The sequence below is a fragment of the Mustela nigripes genome, chromosome 5 (assembly GCF_022355385.1).
Source record: "Mustela nigripes isolate SB6536 chromosome 5, MUSNIG.SB6536, whole genome shotgun sequence".
Classification (NCBI taxonomy): domain Eukaryota; kingdom Metazoa; phylum Chordata; class Mammalia; order Carnivora; family Mustelidae; genus Mustela; species Mustela nigripes.
In genome coordinates this window covers 108,510,821-108,523,592 of record NC_081561.1, presented here as the reverse complement: position 1 = coordinate 108,523,592, position 12,772 = coordinate 108,510,821, and the positions used below count along the sequence as shown (strand labels likewise).

The 12,772-nt window shown below is 41.1% G+C and overlaps 1 protein-coding gene across 1 annotated transcript in view; it reads left to right on the top strand.

Annotated features, from left to right (window-relative positions):
• The window catches only part of RNGTT (RNA guanylyltransferase and 5'-phosphatase), a 333,222-nt gene extending 328,659 nt beyond the window's left edge, over positions 1–4,563 (top strand). The window contains exons 15-16 of the mRNA XM_059401043.1: positions 1,831–1,954; positions 3,680–4,563. Coding sequence (XP_059257026.1) covers positions 1,831–1,954; positions 3,680–3,843 — 288 coding nt within the window. The 3' untranslated portion in view covers positions 3,844–4,563. The remainder of the gene's footprint in view (positions 1–1,830; positions 1,955–3,679) is intronic.
• Positions 4,564–12,772: the final 8,209 nt, after the last annotated feature.

The window sequence follows — 12,772 nt, the reverse complement described above, 5'->3', positions numbered from 1 at the left end:
TACATTTAGGTTACTGCAGTGGCAGATGCATGCATTTTTCAGAATGCTGTTTCCCGGTTGTTGTTAATGCATGCCCAAACAGATATGCAGATACTTAATAATGCTGCTTAGTTGTTGTAGTCAGATTGAGCAGCACATAGTTTATAGCAAATCTGAAAGCAGGAACACAAGAATGATGAGCTATATGATAAAGACTTGCTAGGATTGCTGGTCAGTGGAAGTACTGACTGCACGTTGTTGATACAAGCCTGTCTTGTGTAATACCTATGATACAATTTTCTTGACACCTGTTTTCAAAGCATACCTTTCCATGTCATCCTGGTTTCTTTGGTGAATTTACTTAAAAAGTGTTTTTTGTTTTTGAAAGCAGTATGCAGTATATTCTTTCCTAATTTTAATTTAATTAAGAATTTTACTGGTTGGCCACTACGTGCCAGATACTTTCATTTATTATTCATCCAGGGTTCCGGTAAATTAAGAACTCCTTTGCCCATTTTAGAAATTATAAAATGGAGGCTCTGAAAGGTTTAAAAACTCATCTTTGTTAGATCCTACATGTGATAAATGTGGTTACCCAGCTGAATGAGTTGCCTACTACTTGACTATAGATAATGTATCAAAAGTAAAGGAGGGGGGAATTGAGATTAGAATAATGAGTATTTGAGGATAATTTTAGCAAGTTTGCTAAGTGGAACATCAGTCTTTTGGGCACGTCTGTTCCACAGCCACTGAATGTATTGGTCCTGTTGGATTTGTTGAAAATGCAAATAATCCAATCCAATGTAATACTCATTAAGGGAAAAGGAATACAATTTGATAGTATTTATGAAGACATGCACAGCCTAATCTGTGAATTGAAAGCATCTTTTCAAAATTTGCTTCCCTTCATATTCCTAGGTGGTATTGAATCTGTGGGTAGAAAAATGAGAGCATTTCAAATAATGCTAATGAAGTTTAAATGATTGCAATCTACCATATTGTGAAGAAAAGTTGTTAGCTGTGAAAGATGAGGACAGAATTAAAATATTACCATGACTGGCATTTGATTTGAAAACTGCAAAGATAAGCTTAGGTTCCTATTTATGAAAACTATCCTCACAGCCTGATGAAATATCTTTTAAAAGGTTTTATGGTTACCATGGATACTTGTTAGCTTTGGTAGAGTAAGTTGTAATTCATATTCCATCATCTGAGGTGAAGGAGCCAAAAAAGCCACCCAACTAAAATCTAAGGTAGCTTCATCTGTATGTTCACAGTAGTTTGAAGAGATGGAAAGGGTATCTAACCCAAAGATTAGAGTTTGGGTTAGTTGTTACTTCTTGAAAAGCAAAATATTTAGCATGCACATTACCTGGATCTCATCATAATGTTTACTCTCTATGTATAACTTTTTCTTTCAGCTGGTGAAGGGAACTTCTTAGGTTGTGACGTAGGAATCTAGATGGTGAGAGCCTTCTGAATGCTGACGAACCGAAGCAGCCTCCTCAATTTCTGAAAGCCATAGGGACGCAGAAATATTGAAGGCATTGGTCCCTATGGTAACATATTTGCATTTGGCCCAGAAGTGGCTGGTTTCTGCTTAGCCTCTTGTAATTGCTATATATTGACAGCCGTTTTCACGACTATTTTTAAAATGTCGGATTAATGAGCATGTGTACAAGGGAGTGCACACCATATCCTTCGGCTTGATTAGACACTTCGCATGACAAAAAGCTCTGCCTGAAGAGTTACTGAGGTGTTTTTGGCATTCCCTAATGTGTCTGTCTCACAGTGGAAGCAAAAAGCCTTTCAAATGATTTAAATATTTTCCTCAATTCTCTTTTAAAACAGGTGACAAAAGAGCTAAAACAGTATGACAACAAAATTATAGAATGCAAATTTGAGAATAACAGCTGGGTCTTCATGAGACAGAGAACAGACAAAAGTTTTCCTAATGCCTACAACACTGCCATGGGTGAGTATGACAACCTACCGATGTTTGTTACATTAAAAGAGAGAGAGAGAGAGAGAGAGAACACACACGTTAAGGTTTATAATCAAAATGTGCTGTCTTTGGTGTTCTGCCTGATGGGGCACAGGGTCACTCAGACCCCTGTCCTTGCTGGCTGCGAAAGGGGCTGTGACTGTCAGCTCCGGCTGGCTTGTAGGTTCCTGTCTCTAGGCCTGTGGGCTTATGCCCATGCACCCAAAAGAGAAGTGTAAAGGGCAGGATAATGGGCTGTATACAAGTTGAATTTGTTGAACAACAACAACAACAAAAGCCATGATAATTTCAGATCTATTCAGAACTATAAAAACCATTGTTTGCCAGATGGTAAAAGACAAAATTAGCAGGGGGAAAATGTAATTTCCAGCTCCTAAAATAGCTTTACAAACAATGGAGAACAAAGTAAATGAAAACCATTAAAAAACAAAACAAAACAAAAAAAAACCTCCTAAAACCTCCTGTGCTATCTTTCGGAGAGTTCTTTGAGTACAATATAAATGCTTTGGGAATTCAGAATAGTAAGTTTCTTTCATGGGGAACAACAGAAATTAATTAATTTCATAAGGTAAACCTTATAGTAGCAGTAGCAGTTGTTGCTCTGGATTGCATTTTTAGTGAAGCTGGAAAAAAAAAACCCAAATGGATAAAACCCAAGATTAAAGGTTAATAGAATTGTGTGCCTTTAGACTGCTCAGTCAATGACGATGCTGATTATATGATAAGCTTATGAGAAAATACAGAAATTGCCAGTTTCAGTTTTGCAGTTTGTGAAAGTTACTATTGTACATTTAAGGGTTCTGTTGGAACTAGCATCTGTGTTCAGACAAGATGAGTTAATTTTGAAAATGGAAATAATTAAGCCATTGTCCTCCCCCCGCCCCCAAACTAGATATGTAAATACAATTCACAGACCTGGTGGTCAATTTTGATCACATAAGAAAAGATGCTGTATTTATTCATAATTTTATTAGAATACCTTACTTATCTCAAACAAGTTATTGAAATAAAATAGTACAATCTGTCTGCTCCAGTGGAACCTCCCTGTTCAGTAGAAACGGTGGCGGGTGCCATCATGGCAGGGTGGAGTTTCTGCTGACAGATGAGACTGGAGGATGGTAGCATACGGTTTCTGTAGAAGTTTTGGTTGAGTATAGACTGTAGCGTGATGCGCTGTGGTCCATTAAAATCCTATGAAAGCAGTTTCGAAGAGGGGGAAAACGATAGTGATGGAGTGGTTGTAATTCAAATACTTAAAGTTTTGGTTTAAAATTAACGGTACAGGGCGCCTGGGTGGCTCAGTGGGTTAAGTCGCTGCCTTCGGCTCAGGGTCCTGGGATCGAGTGCCGCATCGGGCTCTCTGCTCAGCAAGGAGCCTGCTTCCTCCTCTCTCTCTCTCTGCCTGCCTCTCCAACTACTTGTGATTTCTCTCTGTCAAATAAATAAAATCTTTTAAAAAATAAATAAATAAATAAAATTAATGGTACAGGAAAGAGTATCCACCAGAAGAGCACTCGTTTGGGGGGTACGGGAGGGCGGAGAGTCGTTTCATGTGTGAAGCCTGTCACCCCAGTCAGTGAAATGAAACTGTTCAGCCTGTCGGGACGAAAACCTTTCCCCTTTCACATCTCCCTGTGGTAAGTCAGCTGCCTTAATTAACCCTCACGTGAGACACGTGTCTCCCTTTGTCCACAGCTGTGTGCAACAGCATCTCCAACCCTGTCACCAAGGAGATGCTGTTTGAGTTCATCGACAGATGTGCGGCAGCTTCTCAAGGGCAGAAGCGGAAACATCATCTGGACCCCGACACAGAGCTCATGCCTCCACCACCTCCCAAAAGACCTCGCCCTTTGACCTAAGACAAAGACCCTGACTCAAGGATTGAGAGGAAAAATGAGTGGGAAAAGATGCTGTTGCCCCATTTTTGCAGCCAGAGATATTGGAAAAAGAGTGTGGCTTGATGTTGATACACATTTTGAATTTCTTTTTTTTTTTTTTTAAAGAGTATTGTAGCCAGCCTGTAAATATTTGATGCATTTGTTTCCTCAGTGCTGCAATACCTCGTGGACTTTAAATGTTTTATTTATATCTGATAAACTCAGCCTTACCTTGTGAATCTGAAGATTGAAATATCCAAAGGTTTAATCGAGATTGAAATCAATGAAAAAGAGGCCTTGTTTGTATATGGATAACTTTCACTTTTAATTTATAAAGTTAGTAATCTGGAACTGTGAGCGCAGAAAACACTGTATTTTTTAGAAGCTGTATTTCAACTATGATAAATACTCCTTTTCAAAAAAATCTAGGCAATGGCATTAAACATTCTTGCTATCATTTATCATGGATTTCCTACATTTCTGAGATTCTTGTATTCAAAAACAAATGACAAGGTTGTTAAGTATTGTACTATATAGAACAACTTGGTCTGGCTTATATCATTTTAAGTTGTTTTTTTGAAATGTTAAAGTAAAAAAAAGTAAAGCCCTGTTTTTGTGAGTTGCATCCTTTTTAAAGGAAGTATATTGAGTATTTTCATGTTTCTATTCTTGGAACTAAAATATCAGCGATCCAGTGTGTCATTCTGGCAGTGGTTTTTGATTTACTTCCTAGAACTTAGATATCCACCACCGGGTCCCTTTTATGTAGTGTTCTCCTGGGAGACTCTTTTTTTTTTTTTTTTTTTCCTTTTAAAAGAGCTAGGGCTACTTCTGCTTTACCTCAGTGGTATCGGCACATTGTAAATTACATTAAAACACACAACTCACTGTGATTATGGGAGTGATATCAAATACAAACGAAGTTGTGTTAGTTCCCTTGAACAAAATGGCAAAGGACATGCCAGCCGACTCCTTTGATTAGAAGGTAATGCCCATGGAATAGAATGCTGTCACTAGAAACCGCTCTCCCACTGCTAGATAAATGCAGAGGCAAAGAGTAGACATCTGTAGGAACTAAACATCAAGGAAGCCAAGACATTGATTTTCAAAGCCAGAATTCTATCTCTGTTCTGTGCTGGGGATGCTATTTCTGTTACACATCTGAATTTTACAACATTTACTGATAGATAATGGATTTAAAGAGCAGCTAATCGGTCATCTGCTATTGTTGAGAAGCTGTGTTCTGATTGGCTTGTGAAGGAACTCTGAGAATTAGCCTACTAGAGGCTAAGGTATTTATTTTTAGAAGTACAGGTTTTAAGTATGTATATTTAAAACAAATTTTCATGATCTGAATTTTATATATGTCTATGCATATACATGTGTCAGTATATGCTGCCGTGTATATTCTTCTACTAATACAATCAGACATGAAAAATGCAAATGAGTTACCCAGCAGACTGAATGTCTGACAGGATTTCTATATGGTATAGCACAGATTAACCAAAAATGTATCTACATTTACCTGCGTTTTGATGTTTTTAAACAAAGTTTTCTCCTGCAGTGCTTTTCTATATGAAATACTAGAGTCACGCTTAGGCTTTTTCCTTTGTTCTTTCCAAGTTATGTAACGCTTAGTGAATGTATCCAGAAGGTCATTTTAGTATTTCATTGCTAGAGTGCATTTGTGAGTTTGGGCACTAAAGGGATTAAAACACCTGACTGCTGCAATGACTGCTGAAAGGTGGAAATTTGTCATGTTCCATAGTGTCTTCTACAAAGTGGGTCTGGTCGGCGTTGGTGGTATAGTGGTGAGCATAGCTGCCTTCCAAAGTGGGTCTGAAAAAACACCTATGCAACTCCAGATAGTCTGACGCCTGCTTCACCAGGATTAGCGACTCGTTTCACCTGATAGGTCGCTTTCCTCCAAGCCTGTATAAATGCAGAGCCCTTTTGCAGATATAAGAGCTAGTTTTTGCCAGTGATCTTTAATGGAGTTAAATGTTTATGGTAATTGTAACCTTTTAAATTGAGTTATGTGAAAAGAGCATCTCATTTTTAATACACCCAGATATTTTTCCCCCTTGCCTTTGTGCATTTTTCCAGAACTTAATTTTCTTAATTTGTTCTTTCCTTTCAATTACAGTGAAGTATAATCGCCGGCCTGATAAGTAGATCCCCTTTGGCCCCTGAACACACTGTCATCTGCAGTATCATAAAAAGTCATCTAGAAAGTCAAGGGGGAAAACCGAGAGGCAGGGATTGGGACAGCAAGAAGGAAGGAACTCCTTCCCTTGTCAGCCCACTTCACTGTAACTATTTTCTCACACTGAAGTTTTGTAGACAAAAATAAGAAAACTTTGCTTTCCTGAGTTATCAAATATAAAAGCTTTTGCTTTGAATATGGAGAAGATGTGGATGACTGGACTGCCTGGATGGTTACATTTGCTTTCCGTGAAATGCTCAGAAAATGTCAGGACATTCCTTCTCAACTGTGTGTCCATGTGGATTGTAATAAAACTACTGATTTAAAATAACAGAAAGTGTATCCACTTTGTTTTGTGTCCCTTTATTTGACTAATGATCTCATGTCCTTTCTGTTGCCGCATTGTCCTGTCAGCCATGCCCCATCATAATCCATCTGGTTTTGTTGCATTCTAGAATTAGCATAAAGACTTGGAAAATCCCGTTTTCCTCCTGAGAAACCAAGAAGTTGGATTGACTTGGGGGGGTGCAGTTTGCACCTTTTCTTTTTGAAGTGTAAAAGAGTGGAGGGAAGTACAAAGCACATCTGTAAATGATACTTATTATATTTCTGTCCATTCACCTCTTAGTGCAGTAGATATTCTGTTACATTATTTTTAACACATTTAATGCTTTCTGCAGTAAATATTCTGAAATAGTGACATAACGACTGCTATCAGTTTTTTTGTTGTTTTGATTCTTCATTTTTTTAAAGTATGGAATTTGCCATTTGTAATTTTCAAATGATAACCATTTGGAACTAAGTGCATAGTCCTTTCTAGGCAAAAGACCTTGAAAGTCAAGAACCAAATACTTGCAGGTGGGGAAGACTAATGTGGTAGAAAAAACCCTGGGTTAACCCCAGAAACCAAGTCGAGGCTCTGCCTCTCATTGATTCTTGTGTTCTCTCTTAATCTCACCCTCTATCCCCCAACCCCGTCCCCTCTATAAAATACTGAGATCGAGCCAGATGATCAAAAAGAGCCTTTTCAGGTCTAACACGATTCTTGTGATGGCTCATGCTCTGTAAATAGCCCATGTTTACAATGAAGGCAATATTGCCATTACTGAAGATTTACCAAGCATTACGACTGTCCTAAACACAACAGCCCCGTGCAGGTAGGTACTGTTACTACCCTCCTTTTGTAGTTGAGGAATCTGAGACTCAGAGAGGTAATTAACCCAGGGTGGTGTAGCTGGTAAGTTGTGAGCTGAGGCCCAAATATAGGTCTTCCTGACTCCCAACGCCTAATTGATTGTTCAGTACTCCTCAAGAGCTTTGTTGCAGCCTCTGTGTGGGGGCTGCTTCCATGCCAGGGGGCCCAAACTGTTTGTTTCTTTGGGGCTAACAGGGTTTCAAGGACCTCTCTCTAAAGCAGGGAGATGAAGTTGGGATCAGCAAAGTGGATATATTTTTAGGGACTTACTTAATATTTAACAATATTTAAATGTGAGTGACACAGAGGCCATGAAAAGAAGTTTAATATTCTCATTAAGATGCTAAATTTCAGAGACATAATTAGGAAGAAATAAGTGATTAAATTACACACCGGGCCAACATTTTTCTGATTGTCGCATAGTTAACTGTCAACTCTGATGCTTTGGCAGGTTGGTGTCAGCCTTGGTTAACCCAGAAGCGTCCTTCCTCCTACCAGACTCTGCCATCAGGGGACCAACCACTATGCAGGGTAAACAGGGTGGTGGTGGAGGGCCCTCAGACCAGAGGCCTGCCAGGCTTCTAAGAAGACTTCACATTTCCACAGATGAGCGCATGTATCCAGGGTTGCCAACTGTTTGGCCATGGAGTGGCTTTACAAAATATCAGGTTGCCATTATTTCATAAAATAAAGCGAATTTTTTTAAGTTTTTTTTTTTTTTTTTTTTTTTTAATTTGATAGAGAGCATAAGCAGAGAGAGCAGCAGAGGAAGAGGCAGAGGGAGAGGGAGAAGTAGGCTCCCCACTGAGCAGGGGGCCCAATGTGAGGCTCGATCCCACAACCCTGGGATCATGACCAAAGCCAAAGGCAGATGCTTAACTAACTGAGCCTCCCAGGCTCCCCAAAATAAAGAGAATCTTAACAACCAAAAAAGGGGTAGGACATCGTTTAGAAGAAAAGGTGTGTCTTTACATAGAACAAATTTTTTTTAATGATTCTCTACATGGTCCTTTGCTTCTACATTTCACCCCAAACTGGTGAAAACTTTTTCATTGCACAGGTAAAATTCCAGGCAGCTTGTAAGCCAGCAGAGGGGCAAGCCCTGGTTCTGTAGCCCAAGGTCATTTGCATAGCGAGAATTTATCATAGTATACCTCGCAATTGTTGATTCTAACATGCTTTTGAGATATACGGCATACAGGTGAAAAATGAATTGTCTGAATGTTGAAACCTACCTGGAGAGAATGAACCCCTCAGCTGTTTAAGATACAAAAATAAGCATAGGCAGATAAAACACAGAAAAACAGAATGTGACAACAAATCAGACCCACAGAGCACCAATGTACACAACTTTGAAATTGGTGCGTAGTATGTTTTTCCTTTAGAATGCTGCCATCAGAATGACCCCTCAAGTCTGCAGACCTGTTCCTGCTGTTGCTCACCAGGAAGAGCTCTCTGGTCCGAGATGTCAGAGGCCTTCCATGATCTGGCTGCCGCCTGTATTCAGATTTGGGTCATGTCTGTGTGCCTCCTTGTCATTCCCAGAACTCCATGTTCTCTAAACTCAGGAATCTTTCCTCATGGTGCTGCTCCTGCTTTTGCCAGAGACCCCAAACTCCCTTCATCTCAGGATCGAGGGGGCCATCCTGCTGTAGGTAGCCTCTAAGGTCTCACACTGTATCATGATAGTCTCCGCCAGTCCCCTCTCCAAACAAGGGTTTGGCCCATAACACAGGGTATATAACAGTAGCGAGCCCTCAGTTGTGTTTAGGGCAGGAGGTGCAAATGCCCTGCTGTACTTCCTGTCGAGACTCAAGACGTATTTGCTGTTGTCTCCCTCAGTTCAGCTTATATGAGCATGATTTTTTTTTTTTTTTGTCACTCTGGCCTTCTCGTCATAATAGCAGCTCTGAAAACGTCTCATTTCTTCAGAATTTCTTCAGAGGCCATCTACAATGTGTCTTGTATTTAATCCTGACTAGAAGTGTCTTGTCTGTTCTTGCCTTTTGCACTGGTAGTGAGTGCTTCTGAGGAAACTTCTCAATAGGAAGAATCTTAAAAAACCGCCCTGGCCTCCTGGCCTTGAGACACTTTGAGGGGAGGTGTGAGGAAAGTCGTGTTCTCAATCACATCTTATTTTTTGGTGCAGTTTCACTGAGCCTGCCACATCTTCAGCTAGGAGGCTCCTTCTCCCTCCCCACCTACTCCTGCCCAGCTTCTGATGTTTTCAAAGAGAAATCTTCCAGTAACTGCTGAGGCTTTTCAGTTAGTTTTAAAAATAAATACCACTCCGTGATCCCTGAGCGTAAATTGGTGCTTCTAGCCACGTCTTTTAGAGTGGGAAAGGCAAGTGAAAGATATTATTCTTGTTGCTACTATCGAATGCTATCTTCCAGGATCTAAAGGAATAAGAAACTTTATAGTTTCTGTAGAAGTTCTGCTTCCCTTCTGAAAGCTGTCAGGGGAACATTGTGTAGTTTTGATCTCCAGTCTAAGCACACTGTGTGCTCTGATACACATCAACGACGAGGGCTGCTAGAGAGAGCCTAGCTGAGCCAGCCACATGACAACCAAAACTCTCCTGTAAAAAATTTCTTGAAAATTCTGCATGTGGGTAGAGTCTGTATGCCTGGACACATCACATACAATTGGAATGACGCAGGAGGTGTGACGTGTTCCAGACCTTCGTGGATGGGCACGGTGAATGGGCAGGAAGGTGCAGACAAAGAATGTGGGGAGGGCTGCTTTGGAGCAAATTGTCTAAGGCTTGTATGAAAGACAGGGGAAGGATATCTGGCTGCAATCGCTCTGACCTAAGCTAAGCAACCAACCAATTGCCCTGGGCCCCCTTGATCTTCCAGCTACCCTTTTCTCTGGCCCTTTTTCCTGCAAGATTCCCAGGAGGTGATTGCACTTGTTCACTCCCTCTGCTTTCCTTGTATTTTCTCTTTTTTCTTTCTTTCTTTTTTGAGAGAGAGAGAGAGAAAGCATGCAAGTTGGGGGCAAGGGAAGGCAGAGGAAAAGAGAGTCTGAGGCAGCCTGCACACTCAGCACAGAGCCCAACTCAGGGCTTGATCTCACAACCCCGAGGTCATGACAAGAGCTAATATCAAGAGTCGGACCCTCAACCAACTGAGCCACCCAGGTGCCCCTCCTTTGTATCCTCTGCCAACAGGCTCTGCCTCTACTGAGAATGCTCCTGTCCCCACCAGCAGTGCCCTCCACAGGGTCAAATCCACTCTCCTAAGTGACCTCTCAGCACGATCAGCTTCTCACTCCCTGGTGTTTGTTTTGGTTTTGGTTTTTTTTTTGCCCTCTCTTTCTTTTCCTTATTTATTTATTTATTTATTTATTTATTTTTACTCTTTTTAAAGGGAAATGTCAACCATATACAAAAGTAAGGAAAATGCACAGTGACGTCCCATCTACCCATAGTTAGCAGTGATCAGTTTGTGGTAGTTCCTGTTTGTTGAAGGAAGTCCCCCATCTCCCTTCACACACACACACACACACACACACACACACACACACACACGATTACTTGAAAGCAAATCACAAACTTCTTGTTGAACCCTTGCCATTCTTGGCTTCTAAGCCTCTTGAGTGTCTTGATTGTCTTTCCTCCTACCTACAGGGTCTCCCTTGCTGAGCCCTTTTTACCTTCTCTGCCTCCTAGTGTTGTAGTAACCCAGGTTCGGTCCACTGACCTCTGTGTATGTGTAGCCAGAAAGTGTAGACTTTCTCTAGGAGATCTGTCCTTGTCCCTGAATGCTAATACCACCTATACACAAACAATTTCTAAATTTATTTTTAGCCTGGATCTTGCTTGTGAATTCTAGAGTCAAATATCCAACTGACAGCTTGACATCTTCACTTAGATGTTTAATAGTCACCTCAAACTTAATACACCCCAAACTGAACTTTCCTTCCCTCATAGACTTGCTTCTCTTCCCACAGTCTTCTTGTAGAGCTTAGTTAATGGCAATTGCACTTTTCCAGTTGCTTCAGAATCGTCCTTGATTCTTTTCTTCTCTGACACTCCACGTCCAATCCATCAGCAAATGCTGTCAGCACCACCTTCAAACTGTAACCAGAATTTGACAACTTCTCAACCTCTACAACGTCTCTCATCCCATCTCTTGCCTACGTTATTGCCATAGCCTCCTAACTGGTATCCTGGTTTTCATTCTCCTTCATCCCCTCCTCCGTCTGTTCTCCACACAGCTGTCTGTAATATTTTTTAGAACATGTCACTCAACTACTCAGAACCTTCCAGTGCCTTCCACCTCATTCAGAATTAAATTCTAAATGCATACCATAGCCCACAAAGCCTACATAACATAGCCCCCAGCCGCCTCTTCGGAGCTCACCTCTCATCCTCCTCCTAGTTCACTCTGTGCATCCCACTGGTGCCCTTGTGCTTTCTTCATCTTGCCAAGCATGTTCCTGCTTCAAGGACTTTGAACTTTTTCTTCCCACAACCTAAATGCCCTCCCCCTAGCTATTCCTAAGGCTCACTGTCCTTTCATTCAATTATCTAGATGAATTCCACCTCATCAAAAAGATCTGGCTGACCATCCCACCTAAAGTGCTACTCCCACCTGGGTAGCTCAGTCGGTAAGGTGTCTGCCTTCCCGGGGTCCTGGGATCGCACCCCAAGTCGGGTTCCTGCTGGGCAGGTAGCCTGCTTCTTCCTCTGTGTGCACACTCTCATCTCTCTCTCTCAAATAAATAAATACAAACTTAAAATATATATAAAGTGTTACTCCCATCACCACCTACCTACCCTCTTATCCTAATTCATTTTTCCACAAGCACTTACCCAACATGTTCACATGTTTTCCCAGTGTCTGACTCTCTTCTCTAGAATGTAAGTTCTAGAATGTGAACTGAGAATTTTATTTCCTTCACTGCTGTATTTCCCGTGCCTAGGCCAGTCTGGCATGAAGTATAGAAGTTTAATAAGTATTTCTAAGTCTGTAAATGAACTAGGGTTGTGCAGATAGGCTGGGAACAGATTACGAAGGGATTTGAATGTCCGGCTAAGAAGTTAGGCTCAATTTAGTCAACAGTAAAGAGCTATTGAAAGCTTTTATACATGGGAGTTCTTTGTGAGAATTTGTCCAAGGAGGCAGAAGAAAGAAAAGCAAGATGATAGGCCAGCTGAGAGGCTACTGTAATAATCCCTTTGAGAGGTAAAGAACCTAGAATATGATAGCATATACAGAAATGGAGGTGAGGGATGGAACTGGCATTCAGGAGAGGGAATCATCAAATTCAATAATCGGTTGAGAAGCCAAGATTACCTTCAAGGGTTTGAATTAAGGTTGGGGAATGGTGGGGCCCTGCCCAGAAACAGGGATGTGAGAAAGAAAAGCTGACTTGGGGCTGGGATGGAGAAGGAGCTTCAGAGCAGGATGAGCTGGGGGTGCTGCCGGGAGTTTCAGAAGGAACTACCCAAAGACAGAGGTAAAATTTAGAATGGTGTTCAGACAGTCAGACTGCTGGCA